General features: G+C 35.6%; 1 protein-coding gene across 1 annotated transcript; it reads right to left on the reverse strand.

Annotated features, from left to right (window-relative positions):
- Window positions 1-1,526: 1,526 nt before the first annotated feature.
- LOC126815293 (alpha-(1,3)-fucosyltransferase C-like) lies at window positions 1,527-20,211 on the reverse strand. Its single transcript, XM_056100016.1, has 3 exons — window positions 20,201-20,211; window positions 9,249-10,184; window positions 1,527-1,533 (listed from the first exon to the last, which is right to left on the reverse strand). Exons 1-3 carry the CDS (start codon window positions 20,209-20,211, stop codon window positions 1,527-1,529), a joined length of 954 nt encoding a protein of 317 aa, XP_055955991.1.
- Between the last annotated feature and the right edge of the window lie 992 nt (window positions 20,212-21,203).

Consider the following 21,203-nt stretch of genomic DNA (forward strand, 5'->3'; position numbering starts at 1 on the left):
AACACAAGTTTTTTTTCAATTCTATTTTCAATTTTTCAAGTTACTAACTTGAATTTTCAAGTTACTAACTTGAATTTTCAAGTTACTAACTTGAATTTTCAAGTTACTAACTTGAATTTTCAAGATACTAACTTTAATTTTCAAGATACTAACTTGAATTTTCAAAATACTAACTTGAATTTTCAAAATACTAACTTGAATTTTCAAGATACTAAATTGGACAATTCCACTCTCGCTGGTTCAAAAAAAGGCCTTATTCTAAGTTCTAAATGTGTTAGTTCTGCCTTTAGTTTAAATCATCTCATTAAATTCTACTTTACTAGTCCAACAGTTTTGAGGGTGGTCGGGTGGTCGGTCTGTCATCAATGGGGTCGAGGTACGAATCCCGTTCTCGCCGACCTCAATGACAAGGTGCGGGAGTAGCCTATTCGATCACGCAGGTTTCCTCCGGGTACTCCGGTTTCCCCCTGCAGCGTATTTACTCCCCGCGCATTAGGCAATTCATCTTTGATAGCACATAGATTGGCGCAAATTGACCAGATTATTACGGTGTCGACGTGCCATAAAACACCATTTTAGGACTTTTACCCCCAGGACATTTCCTCCTAAAGACATCTTTACTCCTAGGATATCTACCCCCGGACTTTTACTCACTGGACTTTTGGCCCCCAGGACATCTGCCCCCCTGGGACATCTACCCCCCCCCCCCTCCAAGGCCATCTACCTTCAGAGTTTCCCCCCATCCCCCCCGGTCATTTTTTCTCTGGAACATCTGCTCCCTAGGACATCTCTGCCATCCCCCCACCCTTTAGAACCCTGGACGTTACGAGGTACTTCAAGAAACAATGTAAAATAAATATAATTTTTTTACAGTGTATTATTTTACAGGTTAATAGTACAGAGTTAGATAGTAGAATGTGTCCATCGCCCCATTCCTAGCGTGTCCTAGAAGGCGAGTCTTGGGGAGAGGGTCGGGTGGCCGATAGGCTACGCCTTGGTCTGCCATCAGTGATGTCGAGGGTTCGAGTCCCATCCGATCACTTAGGGATACTCCCAAAACATAAGCAGATTATCGGCGATAACACGTAGATGGACATGATTTACGGTTTCGACGTGCTATAAACAACATTCACTCATTCATTTATTTAGGTCAATACTGCCAGTTTATGAAGAGAAGACATGTTTTTTTTTATCAGAGTTGAGTATCAACTCAATACTCTTTCCCCCTCAAGTTAGTATCTTGAAAATTCAAGTTAGTATCTTGAAAATTCAAGTTAGTATCTTGAAAATTCAAGTTAGTATCTTGAAAATTCAAGTTAGTATCTTGAAAATTCAAGTTAGTATCTTGAAAATTCAAGTTAGTATCTTGAAAATTCAAGTTAGTATCTTGAAAATTCAAGTTAGCTAACTTGTAAATTTAAATTCAAGTTAGCTAACTTGTAAATTCAAATCCAAGTTAGTAACTTGTAAATTCAAATCCAAGTTAGTAACTTGAAAATTCAAGTTAGCTAACTTGGAAATTCAAGTTAGTAACTTGAAAATTCAAGTTAGTAACTTGAAAATTCAAGTTAGTATCTTGAAAATTCAAGTTAGTATCTTGAAAAATCAAGTTAGTAGTTAGTATCTTGAAAATTCAAGTTAGTATCTTGAAAATTCAAGTTAGTATCTTGAAAATTCAAGTTAGTATCTTGAAAATTCAAGTTAGTATCTTGAAAATTCAAGTTAGTATCTTGAAAATTCAAGTTAGTATCTTGAAAATTCAAGTTAGTATCTTGAAAATTTGAAAATAGAATAATAAAAAAAAATATGTGGCCCCATTACGCTTCCGTATAAATGATCTTTTATCTTATTTGGGAGAAATATCTTTGATGCAAGTTTTTTTAGACATATCTACTATCTGTGCTTCACATTTAAGGTCTTGGTCAATTTGAATTCCAAGTAATTTTGCGGTAGTAACCATCTCAATTTTCTCACCATGGAGTGATAAAGTTAGGTTTTTCTGATTTCTTTTGTGTTTTGATGAAATCAGCATTGATTTTGTTTTCGAAGGATTGATTACCATCCCATTGTTTTCATACCATTTAGCAACCAAATACATGTAGAGACCATTTTGGAGATTATTGGCGATGGATTAAATATCTTTGTATGAACAATGCAGGGTACTGTCATCAGCAAACAAATCTATCTGACTTGATTCAATATTGAGTGGGAGATCATTTATAAAAATATGGAATAGGAGAGGACCCAGGAACGAACCTTGTGGAACCCCGCATTTGACTGTAGTAATTGAGGAGGTAATTGATCCTAAACATACTTTTTGCTTCCGTCAAAATTTGCGAATTATTATCAAATCGATAAATGCTAAAATCCAGATACACTATACAACTCATCGCACCATTATCGATAGCATCAAGCCAATTATCTGTCATTCGGATCAGTGCGGTAGCACATGAATGATTTGATCTAAATCCAGATTGGTAAGCATAAAGAACATTGAAAGTTTCCAAAAAAGTTTAAATTTCAGTGCTCAAGTGTCTTTCGAATATTTTTGAATTGTGGGGAGATTGGCCTATAATTGTTCGGATCATCTTTAGTTCCCTTCTTATGTATAGGAATAATTTTAGCCAGTTTAAGGGCACTGGGGAACATGTTTTGAGAAATACAAAGATTAATGATATATGTCAAACAGCTACAAATTGTATACGCAGACAATTTTAAAGTTTTGGGTCCAATACCATCACACTCAATGGCTTTGTTACTATTTAAACTCAATAAATGTTTTAATACCTCTGTGGTAGTAATACAAGTAATAGAAAAGTTGTTTTTTGGGGGAATCTTATCATTTTTATACGTAATCTGATATCTTTCGTTTGCACTCTTGAGAAAGTGGTGTATAGGGGGGCTTAATGTCATCAGTTAAATTAGTGAAGTAATCATTCATCACATTAGCAATAGCATTTAGATCATTAACTGTTGTTTTTCCATATTTAATACTATTGGGATATGGGCAATTATTGGGTTTATTCTGTATGTCACTAAAATATCTCCATATGTTTTTCTATAAAACCTGCTATGGAAACAGCTGTAACTAATCCCATAAAGAAATATTTGCACAAAAATGCAAGAGGGATCATAGTACTCAACAAGGGACTTTTGTCAAATAATTAAGCTATTGTTGGTTAGGGTTGATTCCATACCTTTTGGTTGTCTTTCCATTGAAATATACTTGGTACAGCTAATGGTTTTAATAATTTGTGGCTGGCGTGTTTGGATAGTATAAAGTCGTCGATTTTGAAATATGTGAGCAAACAGACGATCTTTTTGGTGGGACCCATGGTTTCTTAGTTTGTGGGTCCAATCTGTTGATCGCTTTTAGACAGTCACTGTTTCTATTTTCTTCAGTATAGGTATACTGAAAAAATTACATCGCCCAAATTTTCTATATCGTTCCAACCCTTTTTATATATATATAAAAAAGAGAAAATATCCTGCCAGTAGTTAAAATAGATTCTGTAATTTTTATCTTGGAAATATGTAGGCCTATCTATCAGATTACTTTACATTTATGTTTGCTATTGCAAAGCTTAAAGTAGCTAAGTCTCTAACTCAATATCATCCAAAATCTTCGACATTGAAAACACGAATTATTTGTCAATTTAAATCAACATTGATGTTGTGATCTTACGGGAAAAAGATGGGCTTCTGATATCCAATAATTAAGACAAAATATACATTTTACCGTTGGTACACGAATCGTGTACCATGGTGCATTTCAGCGCCATTTTTAACAAGGGACTCGTAGAAAGAGGCTAGATATATTCCACAAGTCATGTCAAATGGTGACGTCATATTCTTATCTGGAGAGCATGCGCAATAAATACTATCGGTATAGAGTGGAATAACCAAGCGCTAGAGATTGCCATTGGATTGAGACTTCTGGCGTATTTCGCCGAACATAACTGATTAGAAATTGCAGTAAAAACAAACGATTGAATGTAAATCAGTTTATATACATTCACATTACATTATTATATGCGTTGCGACCCATTTGTGTCAATTTCTAGATCCCAAATATTAGCGATTTAGCTCCTTTAAAATAGAAACTCGTAAATAAATAGTAAATTCGGATATAATCGGTTGGCAATAACTATGTTTTCTTCTTCAAAAGTAAGCTAAGGCCTACGATATCTATTTAACTATTAAGAAGTGATTTTTAATTTTTATCTTTAATAAATTATGTCACCATGACTTAAGACCATGGTTTCCCAAATACGACAGAATGTAGCGGGTCCCAACGCAGCGTCATTTGGGGAGTGGGGTGGTAGCGGGTGGTATTCTGCTACAAATAAATACAGGTCTTCATGGAAAATAGTAAATACAGCATTAACATTTTCTTGTGCTATTTTTGCATTGATACCTTTTTTACGACTGCTCAAATCAAATCCCCCTTTAAGACATTATGTTAGAAAGTAAAAAACATATCTGACAAATAAACATTGGAAATATTTTCAAAGTATTACTAGTAAAATAATTTACATATCTTGTTTAATATTCCTTCGCACTCAGCTTGGTGTTTAATCTTTGTTAGATCTGAAAGTAATAGTCCACACTATAGGGCCAATATTGAATGTGGAAAAAACCCAATTGAGCGATTGAAATTGATTGAAAAAGATGTGTTGCAAGTGATACTCCCCGAATTGACTATTAAAGACTAAAATATCAAATTTCTCACGGCTTAATACACGCTAAATATATACTCAAATTGATTTTTTAACATTTCTTTAAAGGGACAATAACACTCTTGCTGGCTTGACAGTTCCAGAAAATAAAAAAATAGCCTTATTTTAAGTACTAGATGTGTTAGTGTCCTACCTGTTGTGTAAATTATCCATTAAATCATATTTTACTTGTCCAGAGGGTTCAAAAATATTTTTAAATCAAGTCACGTTTGAAAGCTTTACGTCAGGCTTTTCAAATCATTTAGTTGAATTTTTCCAATTTTTTAAATTGGGTGTGTTAAGATGAAATTTGTATCATCAATTAATTGGAATATTGTAAAATAGTACAATTTGTTGACCAGAATAAAGATTGGGACATATTATTTAGTTACAACAAGAGTGATATTGAGCCTTTAAGAAAATAAAATAAAAATAACAACGCTAGATAATATCCCGGTATGGATTCAATCAGATTTTAACTAGATCCATCAGGTTTCTCCTTGGATAAAAAAATACCTTGGACGCTTTCCTGCAAAGACATTGAATCTTATCACAAGTTTGCTGGATCAAGCCTATTTAGAGACTTCCTCTGGCAAGTTTCTTAGGAAACACTAATCTTGTCTACGATACCACCCTTGGTGGAAGTGGACGTAAAACTTCAGGAACGTGTGAACGGTTTCTCCGCTAACAATAAAAGATGGCGGCGTCTTATTACGCTCGAACAACATAGATCGATGAAATTTCAATTGATCATAACTTTGAAAATACTGAACCATTTTAGACTGATATTCCTATTAGTTAGAGATTACACTTCAACAATATTGTAGTTGCAAGGAATTCCTACAGCGGTAAATGGCGCACCGAGCCTTTAAGTTACCAAAGAAAAAATGTTAATGATTAGAAAAAGATAAAAATTTGTCATTAGTCCTTGTATTATGATGTAACTGAAAACCTTAGACATGTATATGGACATGGTTCAGTAAGCATTGACATTTTTACCACCGTCTAAAGAAACTCAAAGACAGATCCCCGACTGCCACCAACCCTCACTCCAAGGTATCATCTTGACTAATTTTATGGTCGAAAATGTCATTACGATTGAAAAAAAAAAAAAAAAAAATCTGGACCGGGTTACCTCCTCACCGATGCCAATCAGGAAATATAATATTTGGATGAAATGACAATACGTCGCTTGCGCGTATGTTTTTTTTTGCAATGGGAGGTAATCGGAGGATCCGGAGAAAGCCCACGAGGTTGGGCAGTCGAACCTACTCCTTGTCACGTACAAGCGGAAATCGAAACCACCCCACTTGACTCAATGACAGACATTATGATCCAACGCGCACATATTAACCATTCGGCCACCCCAACCCTTACAATATCACAGTAAACATACTTAAAATTAAATATCACAGTAAACATAATTAAAATTAAATATCACAGTAAACATAACTAAAATTAAATAACACAATAGTTTAATTATGCATATTAAAAATATAAAACATAAAAAAAAACAAGGATATATATATATATATATATAGATTGAAATTCTCTATAAAAATGTATTTCTTTTATAAAGGTTAAGGCTTTACAATATAAGCCCGATTGGGCAAATAAATTCTGTAATGACTGGCAACGGAAGTATTTGAAACATACATCTTTAGGAAAATCAAGAGATTAATGGGAATACTTCCACCCAAACATATTGGAAATAATATATTTTGTAATAGGAGAGGAGTGTTTTTACATAGAAAATAAGATTCTACAGAATGGTGCAGAAAAAACAACCATCCAGAAACCAATGTTCAACCTGAAAAAGCAAATTCATGCAAGAAGAATTGGGTGTAATGGTGTATGCGGATACACATAGAATAAATTGCATAATATGCATGTTCAATATGTATTGTATTCTCTTCAAAAAAAAAGTAGGGGATATTTAGAAACAATACAAAACTGCGGAAATGCACAGCTGTGTTATTAGAGGTAACCAGTGTATGTTAATAACAAGCCAATTGCCTACACATGAACATAAACAGTTCATATGGGCGGCTCATCTGACGGCCCCATTTCACTCGCAAAGAGATACACTGTCAAAAGTGAAAATGGACGTTTCTGATTTTTGACTTAATAATGAGTAATTGCTCCACCAATCCTCAGACATTCAGCTATTCGTCGAGGCATGCTCCTAATCAACCATCCAATCACGATTTGGGGCAATCTGACCCACTCAGCTTGCAGTGCCACGGCCAATTCTTGCAGTGTTGTCGGTTGACGTTGACGTCGACGAACACGTATCCCGATCAAATTAAACGTAACACACTAAAGCAGAGATACGCTAAACAGTAAATCTTATGCAAAAACCGATAGGAAAGCAAACATGGATAGGGTAAACCAGCAAACGGCAGTTTTCATCAACCCTTCCTTGAAGTATCAAATTTGACAATGAACCCCTCCTACGTGTATGGCGCTATTGCGTGTCGCACATGCAGCTCAGTGGTTCTGTTGGGGCGATAAGTTCTTCACCTGTGAACATACTCTCATAGCATGTCAAGTGTCAGTGACTATTTATCATATCACAACCTGCATAGGTATTTGCATTTCAATATCCCCTACTTTTGTGAAGAGTATATATCATATTATAATATAATGTACAGCAAATAAAGATATGTTTATTTAAGGTGGTATAGACTAATCGGATATATAGTGGGCTATCTGTAATCACACATACTAATAATCCTATTGTTAGTTTCAATCCCTTAAAGGACAATATTGGTGTCAGTCATTATCACATGATTGAACTGGTTTAACACGTTCCAAACATAATTTGCTACGATAGATGCGTAATCAAGGTTCAACAAACGGAAGTGACGAATGCAAAATGAAAACACAGGCCAATTTCTGCTCACTAATAATTCCTTCGGAGACCAAAAGTTGTTATATGAGACTGTGAGGGGATATCTGACGATTCAAAACAGAAATTGACTGTCACTAGAAAAGAGAAAACGAAAAAATGTGGAAAAATTTCGTGCATTACTATTTTTTCATTAAGTATAGAATGAATAAAACAAGTGAATATACGGACTATTTCAATTTTTCTCGTTTTCTCTTATCTAGTGACATTCAATTACTTTTTTGAATTGTCAGATATCCTCTCACAGTCTCACATAACAACTTTTGGTCTTCGAAGGAATTTTTAGTGAGCAGAAATTCGCCCGTATATCTGTTATCACTCGTCACTTCAGTCAATTATATAGAAGGATAACTCGTGTTTTCCTTTTGTGTTCGTCACGTCCTTTTGTAGAAACCTTCACTACGCATCTATCGTAGCAATCATCTCTGTGTTAAAATTATATTTGGAACGTGTTTAACGAGTTCTATCACATATGTGATAATGACTGACACCAATATTGCCCTTTAACTCTCTATTTCACAAGAAGAAAATTATTGTCCAGTTTAAGTTACAGAAGAATTGTTTCATTTAAGTGTCACACATTGAATAAAAACAATCAAAATACAATTTTTAAAAAAGGTGTAGAATGACGGGCCTTAAAGGCCCACGAAACACAACAAGCATAATTAATCGTTTAAATTCAAAAATATAAAATAAAAAAATAAAACAAAGTGAGAGTTGCTCATTAAGCATGATAAATCGTTTAAAATAAATAACCAGATATAACACATGAGATAACCAAATATAACAGATGAGATACACCAATATAACCAGATATAACACATGAAATAAACAAAGATAACCAGATATAACACATGAGATAAACAAAGATAACTAGATATAGCACATGGGATAAACCAAGATAACTAGATATAACACATGGGCTAAACCAAGATAACCAGATATAACACATGAGATACACCAATATAACCAGATATAACACATGAGATAAACAAAGATAACCAGATTTAACACATGATAACTAGATATAACACAACACATGGGATAAACCAAGATAACCAGATATAACACATGAGATAAACAAAGATAACTAGATATAACACATGGGATAATCCAAGATAACTAGATATAACACATGGGATAAACAAAGATAACTAGATATAACACATGGGATAAACCAAGATAACCAGATATAACACATGAGATACACCAATATAACCAGATATAACACATGGGATAAACCAAGATAACTAGATATAACACATGGAATAAACAAAGATAACTACATATAACACATGGGATAAACCAAGATAACTAGATATAACACATGAGATAAACCAAGATAACAGAGAGAGAGAGAGAGAGAGAGAGAGAAGGGGTGGTTCACGTCCAATTTTAATTCAATGATTCGCTTGTGCGTAGGAGTTTTCAGTGGTGGAAGGAAACTGGAGAACCCAGAGAAAAGCCACGAGGTTGGACAGGCGATCCTGTATTTTTATCACGTACAAGCGGGGAATCCAAACCATGCCACATGACCTACTAGCAGACCTTATTATCGATTCAGCCAACCAACTCCCCACCAACTAAAACAAGTAAAGAAAAACCAGATAAACACATACCATTCATTGTTAAAACAGTTCAGGTCTTTCGGGGGATAGCACAACTTTTCGTCAAACCATTCATCAACCCTAGCTATTGTTTTCGAATATATTTGTAAATTATTGATTCTGTAGCATATTTCACATAGGGCTGGTGTCTCGTATTGATAATGGATAAATACGATGTCGTTATTTTCAACTGTGTCCAAACGTTCATATACACTTATATACAAATCTTTTTTTCTTAATATTTTCATGTAAGCCTCGTGATTTGTACTGAGATAGTGTAGATGATCAGTTAAATCTTTAGTACTGTTAAAATCTCTAGTGTCTATAAATGTTCCAGCAGGAATATATTTTGTATAATTTCCCCCACCTCGAGCCACTAAAATATAATCACCGTTATAGTAACGATAGAATTTTTCAGTTATATAATCCACACAAAATGAATTTTCAAAAGCTAGATAAAATTTATATGTTGAATTTATCATAAGCATAAATTCCTTGTCCAGGTTTCTTGGCCACTGTAAAAGACTACAGTTACCGTAGATATCGATGTCGATATATTTCTGAAGTAGCCTAACATATTCAACTCGTTTACCCTGTGTGGTGCAATGACTGACCATCCAAGCCACATTTTTAGTTTTTGATTTAACAAGCGAATCTAAATCTCTATTAAACAACTCAGACGGTGTTTTCTTTCTCACAATGCCGTAAGGCGCGAAAATATCCGAATCCTCCCTATAAAACATGGTCCAGTTGAATAAATCTCGCCATTCTGGTTTTCTAAAAGCCACATTGTGACTCCAGTCGGGTTTCTCGGGCTCTGTATCATGAAGTATCCATATTTGTTTAGGGTCTGGTCTTGACATCGGTTTGGGTATTTGCATAATCTGAGCATTGAACAAAACAGCTGCAGCTTCTTTCATATACTTTGTATTTGTTGTCATAAAACAGCTTCTCTCTGGACACGCCTTTAAAGGTTGTAAATTTGGTGTGTTATTAACATATCTAGGTGGAACATACCATAATATAATTTTACGTTCTTTATAGGTAGTTTCAATTTCATATTCTGATGTTAATCTACCATCTATATATGTATGAAGCTTTTTTTGATCGGTTTCATCTTTTAAATCATGAAGCCCTCTATGACCTGTTTCAGATGTTAAGGCATGAAACACTTTATGGTCTGTGTCCGAATGTAAGTCATGAAGCAAGTGAACCTCCGTACACGTTTCTTTAATTGGCAATAGTACTAAAGCAAAACAGATAAAGGTGGCGGTCGCTCCAAGAACTTTTAAATATTTTCTGAAAAACAAAGAACAATAAAATGTTTAGTATTCTGAATAAGCATGATCGGCAATGTCATAAATCCTATGATTTGGTCTCGATTGTATAAATTCGATCGCCATCTCGTGTCTCCGTCCCTCAACTTCCCTATCTGATTAAGAAACACATCCTATTTCGTTTCGTTATTGTTCAAATTTCGTTTTACTTGTCCCCACTACACTATGATCTGGAAGAATTGTTAAATACCCCACGTTCTGGTTGATGTGAGGAAATAACCGTTCAAATGGCCTGTTGAGTCGAGTACTTATCGTCTGGCAAGCGGAACGGGAGTTAGAAATTCACAGCGATAGTAAACAAATCCCCAAAAAGTTATATTTCCGAATACCCTCTTAAAGGACAATATTGGTGTCAGTCATTATTACATATGTGATAGAACTGGTAAAATACATTCCAAATAATAATTTTAACACAGAGATCATTGCTACGGGAGATGTGTAACAAGCACGTGAAGAAACGGGAAGTGACGCCAAACATGACAAACACGAGTTGTCCTTCTATATAACTGACTGAAGTAACGAGCGGTAACAGACAAACGATCGAATTTCATTTCACTGATAATTCAGTTGAAGATGAAAAGTTGTTATATGAGACGATTAGAGGATATCTGACAATTCAAAAAAAAGAGTTGTAATTCAATATAATAGACCGAAGTAACGAGCGGTAACAGACAAACGATCGAATTTCATTTCACTGATAATCCCGTTGAAGTTGAAAAGTTATTATATGGGACGGTGAGAGGGTATCTCACAATTCAAAAATAGAATTGGCTGTCACTAGATAAGGGACACGAGAAAAATACAAAAATCCCGTGCATTCCCCCGTTTTTATTCATTCTGTTCTTAATAAAAACATGGTAATGCACGGACTTTTTCTAATTTGTTCGTTATCTTTTATCTACTGAGAGCCAATTCTTTTTTTTTTTTAATTGTCGTTACTTCAGTCAGTTATATAGAAGGACAACTCGTGTTTGTCATGTTTGACGTCACTTCCCGTTTCTTCACATGCTTGTTACATATCTCCCGTAGCAATGATCTCTGTGTTAAAATTATATTTGGGATGTATTTAACGAGCTCCATCACATATTTTATAATGACTGACACCAATATTGTCCTTTAAAAACTAACGTCATAGGGCCACAAGTCACTCGTATGACCCCTTATGCTACCCATAACTACAACCGGTTAGATCTTCTTGTATTGAAGGCCATCGAAAGTATAAAAAACGAAACGAAATAGGGCTTCTATATGCTTCCACACCCAACCGTTAACTATTGTAGTAGGGTTATTAAATAAAGAAGGTGTCAAAGCTGTCCGTACATGCATTGATAGCAATACAATATGAACATGATTAGACACATGAACAGCCGAAGCAAAATACCATTGAATAAGTCTTCAATATGACCATGACACGATGATAAGTGGTAACGAAACATAATCTAATTTCGTTAATGAGTTTTAACGAATTAATTATTTCGTTTAAAAGAATTGGTTATTTCGTTAAAAGGAATTAATTACTTCGTTAAAAGGAATCAATTATATCGTTAAAAGGAATTAATTAATTCGTAAAAAACAAAATAGATAATTTGTTAAAACTAAATAGATAATTTGTTAAAACTAAATAGACAATTCGTTGAAACGAAATATTTAATTCGTTGAAACGAAATAGTGCATTCGTTGAAGCGAATACATTTTTCAAAATATATAAACCAAATAGGGCCATAATACAGTTTAATATACCCCTATACAGTTTAATATACCCCACCGTTCAGTCCTAGTGCAGACGGACAGAAGAACAGACTAATGAAATGAAATTGGGTTTAACGTCTTACTGTTTTGCTCAAACTGGGCTAATGAAGACGGACATACACCATGCAGTATGTTATGAGGCAAATTTTGCCCGGACTGCGGCGCTACGGCCTACTATTATATTGAATTCCAACTGTCAGGGGGTCTTTTATGTGCACGCCAATGTGTACACGGGACCTCGGTTATTAGTCCCATCCGAACGACTATACATTGACCCTTGCCAGTACCCTTTATCTTACACCATTAACAAGGAGGACCACGCAGGAAAATCCAGATAAACTCTGGGCCAACACCGATATCGAATACGGCTCTCCGGGATAGCGAGCCAACGTCTTACTCACTGGGCTACCGTGGCCGCCAACATCCAAAAAAACTACTGTCACAAACTTATATATTTGATTTATAAATACATAGATTATATTACTGATCGCCTTAGCCTGGATTAGTCAAAATGAGATGACTCACCTCGTTAATCTTTTGATAATCATCTTTCGAGTGCGTTTGTATTAGTAGACTTTCAAACTGAAATTACTGTAGCTGACTATCACCAATAATCTACAATTGTAAACAAATTGTAAATATGACGACTGATTGTAGCTGTATATCTTCATTTTTTTTAACCTATGAAATAATAGAACTCTTGACGTGGGGTTTCAACAAGTAATAACCGCCCACTGACTGTGCTCTTTCACGCGGATAAGTCTATCGAATTACTTGAATTACCGTTAGGTTAATTCTATTGTAGGCCAACAATAACATATTGTCTTATGTTTCCGTATCGAGGTCAACTACGAAATAAAGTCAGTCGGTCTGTCAGTGTGGGATCTATTCTCAAAGTAAATAGTTCTCTGTGTGCAGAATGCCAAACCCCCACCTAATTGTCCGGATTTAAGCGCAGCAAAGTTGACCGCACTTCCTATAAAATTTGAATCAAATTCTAAAACCCCGTGGAACATGTATAGGGCCTGCGCTTTGAAAAAGGTAATTCTGCTTTTTGCCACGCGTCCTCCTTGCTTCCAAATAACCAATCCCTTTAATTTTGTTTAAATATTCAAACAATTTCTGTGGGATCTAGAGGGGCGTTGGTGGGGGTGGGGGAGGAAAAATGGGACACATTTTGGGTTGGGTACAAGATCAAATGTTACATTTGATGAACGAGAGATTCTAATTTAAATTATTGAAAATATGAAGCTCATTCTCTGTGCCCTCATTCGGTTCATAATCGGGGATTCCATTCTAACTCCTGATTGTTGTATTCTATAGTTGGAGTGGGGTGCGAATGGTGCGATTTACATCATAAGGCCTGCTATCGAGTCAAGTGGCGGGTGGTTTCGACTCCCAGCTGGTGTATGCTCTCTCTCTCTCTCTCCCTCTCTCTCTCTGAATTAGTAAGTTGGGACAGTCCCACCCAATACACACAAATGTGTAATATCAGTGACTGAGAAAATTGGGAAAACATTTTTCATGATGAAATCGCCAAATCCGTCTTTTCTTGGCAAGTCCTCGCACCTTAAAGTGCACATAAGATGGGCTTGGGAACTTTTCGATAAGTGTAGCCAATGGTTACTATATCAACTTTATTACGGCAAGTCCACACCAATCTGATTGAAATTAATTCGGTTATCTTCACTCAAAGCTCCCACTAAACCCAATCCATGGCCTAAGGCCGAAAATGGAAAGATTGCAAAATCATACTCTAACCAGCGGCTGCCAGGCAGGATACGCCCACATTTTCGAGAGATGGGTAGAGAACAAGCTAAAAAGAAAGTGATTTTTTCTTACAATCAAGGGCCATAATTCAGGAAATTACAATTCGATATGCTCAAATATCGAAAGGAACCGCGATCTGTGTGTTATAAACTTACATTTCAAGTTTCAACAAAATCGGATAAAAATTGTGACTTCTATAGAGTCCACAACCTTGATATACCATATTTTTACGCTATTTGAGAACGAACAGCAACCATTTTTAATGTCTGTCAATTTTGGGGCCGATTTACACGAAATTCGAACCCAGCCATCCTTAGGGTGTAACGGACAAAATGGCCGCCGTTCGTTCTCAAATAGCGTAAAAATATGGTATATCAAGGTTGTGGACCCTATAGAGGTCACAATTTTTATCCAATTTTGATGAAACTTGAAATGTAAGTTTATAACGCAAAGATCTCGGTTCCTATTGATATTCGCGCATATCGGACAGTAGCTTCCTGAATTATGGCCCCTAATTGTACGAAAAATAACGTTTTTAGCTTGTGGACCCTGTAGATGTCATAATTTTTATCCGATTTTTAAAAAAAAAAAACTATTATTATATCACCGTTACACCATAAGGACGACTGAGTTCGAATTTCTTGAAAATCGGCCCAAAACTGACAGACAAAATGGCCGCCTTTCGTTCTCAAATAGCGTAAAAATATGGTATATCAAGGTTGTGGATCCTATGGAGGTCACAATTTTTATCCGATTTAGTTGAAACTTGAAATGTAAGTTTATAACACAAGGATCTTGGTTCCTTTCGATATTTGCGCATATCGAATTGTAATTTCCTGAATTATGGCCCTTGATTGTAGGAAAAATCACTTTCGAAAATGTGGGCGTATCCTGCCTGGCAGCCGCCGGTAATCAGATTAGTTTGAACTTGCCGTAAAATGGATATAGTAACCATTGGCTATAAGTACATTCAATTAAGATTTTTAATCTTACGTGGTCTTTAACTATACACAGTTTGTAGATGACCTAGTGCTGTTACCACAAAATTAAATTAAGGCGATTCGGGCGAACGCGATATGTATCCTGACTGGATATCAAAGCCTATCTAGATTCCTCAAAGTTTGACGCCCTTGGTTTGAAACGTCAACAAATAACCGGTATAAATGCTACTAACACTTATTTAATTTTCTCTCAGAAACTGCCAATAAAACCAATTTGCATGGGAGACAACTCTTTAAAGCATATCACGCCTGTTTGACATTACTGAATGGAGTTACCTCCCCTAGACCAAGTCAAACAGAAAAAAAATGCCTAATCGTGGATTTCCTAGCCCAACTGTTAGTGAGCAGAAAGGGGGATCTGGTTGGATGTACTTCGTCAAAGGTACGAAATGCACATTTATAATTACTAGTCCGAGTCCTATATCACGCATGTTTGTTATTATTGAATGGAGTTACCTCCCCTAGACCAAGTCAAACCGAAAAAAAAATGCCTGATCGTGGATTTTCTAGCCCAACTTGCCCAAGCAATCAGAATCCCAACCTGACATAAATATCCAATATTTTTGAAAAATAATAATATAAATAATAATAAATAATAATCACTTTATTTCGAAAGGGTAGGAAAATAGGCCTGGGGCCTTTCTTACATTTCCCCTTTAATTAAAATAATATTATCTTTTACATGACAGTGTCTGAGTGTCCGTATTTCAAAACAGCGCTATAGCTAGGCTACTTCTTTCATGGGGTGGGTTCAGAAAATTTATGCTCACATGAACAAGCAACCTCCCAACCTTTGATACCAAAAATAAAAATGACCGGAATCGACTTGACAAAAACTTGGTAACGGAAACAATAACCCATGAAATTAACACATAATTCAACTTTTTTGGAGATAATTAACCTCAGTAGATAATTTGTTCTTTTCATACGTATGGTGTTTACTACCAGCCCTAAATACTTTATTATCTGTTTTATCAAATTTTCTTGAAAAATAAAATACCTCAAAAAGTCTGTAATCGTTCATGGTTCACCTGGCTCCGACAGGAATTGGCTTCCGCTGTGGTCCACGAGCTTCCATTAGATTACCGGCGGGCTCAGTGAAATGATCTTAACAAAACATATCCATTACTCTCAATTAGACATTATTTAAAAAAAATAATCCAAACAAAAATGAAAATTTCACCTAAATGTCTCTTATGTTCTAGTGGACCAATAGTGAAACGTTTAAGAAAAAAATAATGTTGTACGCAGAAGTTGAATTAACTCAATGTATGAGGGGGGTAAAGGGGGCGTTCTTAAGTGATGGAGGAAGGGTTAAGGGTCTTCTTAAGCAGTGTTTTTGATGACATCTGAGTTTGTTATTCACGAAAGTTGATCGTGGTACGCAACAGTCAAATTAAACAAATGGGAAGGGGACCGGCAACTTAAGAATCAAGGTTCAGAGTATCGGGTACCGTTTACCCCTCACCTATCATAGAGATTTTGTACGCAATTTTCGAAATAACCTGAACCTAGTTCCCTTACAAATATTATTTCATCTAAAACAAATCCATTATATCAGGTGTACATGACGAATAAAAATAAAGTCTTTAACTGGGCATATGATATTAAATATTTATTGGAATCTCTTGGATTTGCCCCAGTTTTCAATAATCAATATGTTGTTTTACCTGTATATAAAGAACTTAAACTTAAATTAAACCATCAGAAGTTACAAGAATGGAATGAAGATCGCTCGAAATATTCAAAGCTAAATTACACTTTATTTCAAACTCATTAGCAAAATATATAAATTTATCATTTATTAAGCGCCAGTTTATTGTTTTAAACTATTTGTGTGGTAGAGCGAATTTATTTATTTTATGGGTATTTTAATATGATCACAATGCTAATGAAATCTTAAGTAATATGTCACACATCACTGCACCTTGAAAGATGGGTTCCCAGAAAAGTATTAATCGGGTGGTTATTTCCAATAAAAGTATGGCAATTTTGGTATATGGAAAGTAGAGATATCCAATCTTACTAGAAAAATACTGGATTCCCCGAAAAACACGCATGGAGCGTATACAGGACAAAAATGTAAGGGTTCCCCTGATCAACAGCCCGACGATTAGGAACTTATGCACGCTTGATGTCAAAGGTCACAAGCGAACATTGAGCGCTTGATGTACAAGTTGATAAACTTTATGAAGACTTAGACATACAATACTTTATGGGATAAAAATGACGGAAAAAGACGCGGGTAGTGGATAATCCGAGAATTTAATTAGGATTCGATATTTGTAATAAATAGTAAGCGATTAAAGAAAACATCGTCTTATGTATGCAATGAATTCTCCTCTGACTCCCAAGAAGTGACGTAAACATTACCTGGTTTGATCGAATTTTAATAGCAGGGCATTCCTTCGCAAATACAATGTTTGAGAAGGATTTGAAGCATAATTATGACAAATTAATTAGTTTGAATATGTTTTTGGTCCATATATATGGAAGGGGATCGACGCCACATTAAAAGACATGTAAACACGAGTAGAAGTTTCTATGTCAGCATATGAAAGTGTTGTTTTGATGATTTTTCCATGTTCGATTTTACAAAATAGAAAAGTATTGTCCACTAACGAAAAAACACATGTACAAATGCGCCTTGTAACGTTTGTATTTTCTACATCTGATCTTTCAACTGTTGTAATTTCTACTAGTGCATAATCGACATATGTAACTTCGACATCGGTATTTTCTTCCAATGTAATTTCTCCACATGTCACATCCATCAAGGCGTGGTTTCGATTTTAGCCGAAGCTTGCGTCATAAAAACAAAACCTCCCTTCAAGTAGTCTCGGTCATCCAGACAATATGGCTCCTCCGCGATAGCTCCCTCGACTAACGGGCTTGGATGACCGAGGCTACCCTTCGAGGAAAGTCATTCCTACTACCAGAAAGTTGCATGGGGAGCATCAATAATTTTTAACGGAAGTTAACACTAACATATTGTTTTATGCTAAATTTTAATACAACTTTTAATAGTTGCTAAAAATCCCAGACAGTTGGAAATTGTTAGAGATACTGATAGTACTAGTAGTAGTAGGCCTAGTGATTCATTTCATAGACATAGTCTAGCTAGGGCTAGGCGAGTTATTGATGGATGTCCTGACAAAATTTCCCTCATTGCACCCTGCATGGTATATGCCAGTCTTCATTAGCCAATACAAAAAATACATCAAAATAGGACGTTAAACCCCATTTCATTGACCATGTGGTATCTACGGCGTCTACGCGTGAAACTATAACGACTGAACGAGTGTAGAACTGTAGTGTAGATAGTGCTACCATCTGACAACCAAAAAAAGAAGAAAGACCTGTGTCACTTATGTAGTATATTTGTACGCTTATGTGCTCTAAGAACAAGTTTTTTGTGGAAGATATTCAAACATAAATATACCTGATTATTATTGTCCATGGCTACGATTGATCGATGTCACCAATGTGGAGCAGACGACAGGACCGACAGGGGCGGTTCTTTATTCGAAACTATAACTATGCATTCAAAATTATGTTAACGACATGAACACCAGAAATGGTGAATTCAAGACACATAAAAATAACAAAGAAAGCAAACTATTAAAAGTTGTATTAAAATTTAGCATAAAACAATATGTTAGTGTTAACTTCCGTTAAAAATTATTGATGCTCCCCATGCAACTTTCTGGTAGTAGGAATGACTTTCCTCGAAGGGTAGCCTCGGTCATCCAAGCCCGTTAGTCGAGGGGTATGGAAGGGGATCGACGCCACATTAAAAGACATGTAAACACGAGTAGAAGTTACTATGTCAGCATATGAAAGTGTTGTTTTGATGATTTTTCCATGTTCGATTTTACAAAATAGAAAAGTATTGTCCACTAACGAAAAAACACATGTACAAATGCGCCTTGTAACGTTTGTATTTTCTACATCTGATCTTTCAACTGTTGTAATTTCTACTAGTGCATAATCGACATATGTAACTTCGACATCGGTATTTTCTTCCAATGTAATTTCTCCACATGTCACATCCATCAAGGCGTGGTTCCGATTTTAGCCAAAGCTTGCGTCATAAAAACAAAACCTCCCTTCAAGTAGTCTCGGTCATCCAGACAATATGGCTCCTCCGCGATAGCTCCCTCGACTAACGGGCTTGGATGACCGAGGCTACCCTTCGAGGAAAGTCATTCCTACTACCAGAAAGTTGCATGGGGAGCATCAATAATTTTTAACGGAAGTTAACACTAACATATTGTGTTATGCTAAATTTTAATACAACTTTTAATAGTTGCTAAAAATGTGACATGTGGAGAAATTACATTGGAAGAAAATACCGATGTCGAAGTTACATATGTCGATTATGCACTAGTAGAAATTACAACAGTTGAAAGATCAGATGTAGAAAATACAAACGTTACAAGGCGCATTTGTACATGTGTTTTTTCGTTAGTGGACAATACTTTTCTATTTTGTAAAATCGAACATGGAAAAATCATCAAAACAACACTTTCATATGCTGACATAGAAACTTCTACTCGTGTTTACATGTCTTTTAATGTGGCGTCGATCCCCTTCCATACGAGGGAGCTATCGCGGAGGAGCCATATTGTCTGGATGACCGAGACTACTTGAAGGGAGGTTTTGTTTTTATGACGCAAGCTTCAGCTAAAATCGGAACCACGCCTTGATGAATGTGACATGTGGAGAAATTACATTGGAAGAAAATACCGATGTCGAAGTTACATATGTCGATTATCCACTAGTAGAAATTACAACAGTTGAAAGATCAGATGTAGAAAATACAAACATTACAAGGCGCATTTGTACATGTGTTTTTTCGTTAGTGGACAATACTTTTCTATTTTGTAAAATCGAACATGGAAAAATCATCAAAACAACACTTTCATATGCTGACATAGTAACTTCTACTCGTGTTTACATGTCTTTTAATGTGGCGTCGATCCCCTTCCATACATATATACCATTAAATCATCCAGTTTGTACGCGGGAACTCATCTTTAAACGGTCCTGTTCTGTACACTCTTCTTAAAGGTATCCAGTGAGTTCGAGTTCATCCTCTGCTCACTGGGGGTTCATTTTCACCTTTGACCCGAAGGTTTCGTGGATTTGTATTTATCATTTCCTTGGTCACTCTTAGATAGAATTTTGTAGAATAGGGTTGCATGTTTCATTCAATCCTTATATCAGTTTTATACTTAGAGTTTCAGAATTGTCGATTGTTATTTTCACCAATCGTGTGCATTAGTAGCATTATTATCTACAGATTTGTGTTTACAGTTTAAAGGTACGTGTTAATATTAGTTTTATATATATATTTCATTATTCAAAAGGTCTTTGTTAAAGTTGCGGCCATGTTGGCTTTTAGTAAAATTTTCAAATAAGTTAAAGTTAATCTGTTTTTTTTAATTACATTCTGCAAATAGGCTACATTGCATACAATCAACAGTATTAACAATATTTAAAGCACGTGGCTTTAATAATACATTTATTGTCAATACACCTCTTTCATACATTTAATATACAATAACCCATATTTTATTTATTTACAGAGAGCGTATAAGGTACTTCACCTCATTCCAGTCTCTGGCTACTTTCATTTCAAAAACCCTTCTTGGGTAAGAACCTATTTCTATTAGTAAAATTAATTAGTTAAAAATGCATTATGCAAGAGCAAAATCTGCTTATTAGAAGTCTTTCTTTAGGCCTGACATGTTATCTAAATTATCAATTAGACATAAATTAACTTATCCAGACCATAATAAACTCTCGATGTCAAGGCTAGCCTTCGATGTTGGCTGGATTAGATTCCTATATGCCGCTAACGGCCACTTATAATTAAATCAGAAAAAGTGGATAATCGAGACTATGCTGTTTATATTAATGATTTTAGTTATCATGACCGAGACTATGCAAAAATTTCACCCGCTTCTTTCTCGGCTGGGGGGTTGGATGGCTGAATGGTTAGCGTGCGCGCGCTGTATCATAAAGTCTGTCATTGAGTCGACTGGCGTGGTTTCGAATCCCCGGTTGTACGTGGCAAGGAGTAGGGTCGCCTGTCCAACCTCGTG

Source organism: Patella vulgata, chromosome 3 (genome assembly GCF_932274485.2).
Source record: "Patella vulgata chromosome 3, xgPatVulg1.2, whole genome shotgun sequence".
NCBI classification, from domain to species: domain Eukaryota; kingdom Metazoa; phylum Mollusca; class Gastropoda; family Patellidae; genus Patella; species Patella vulgata.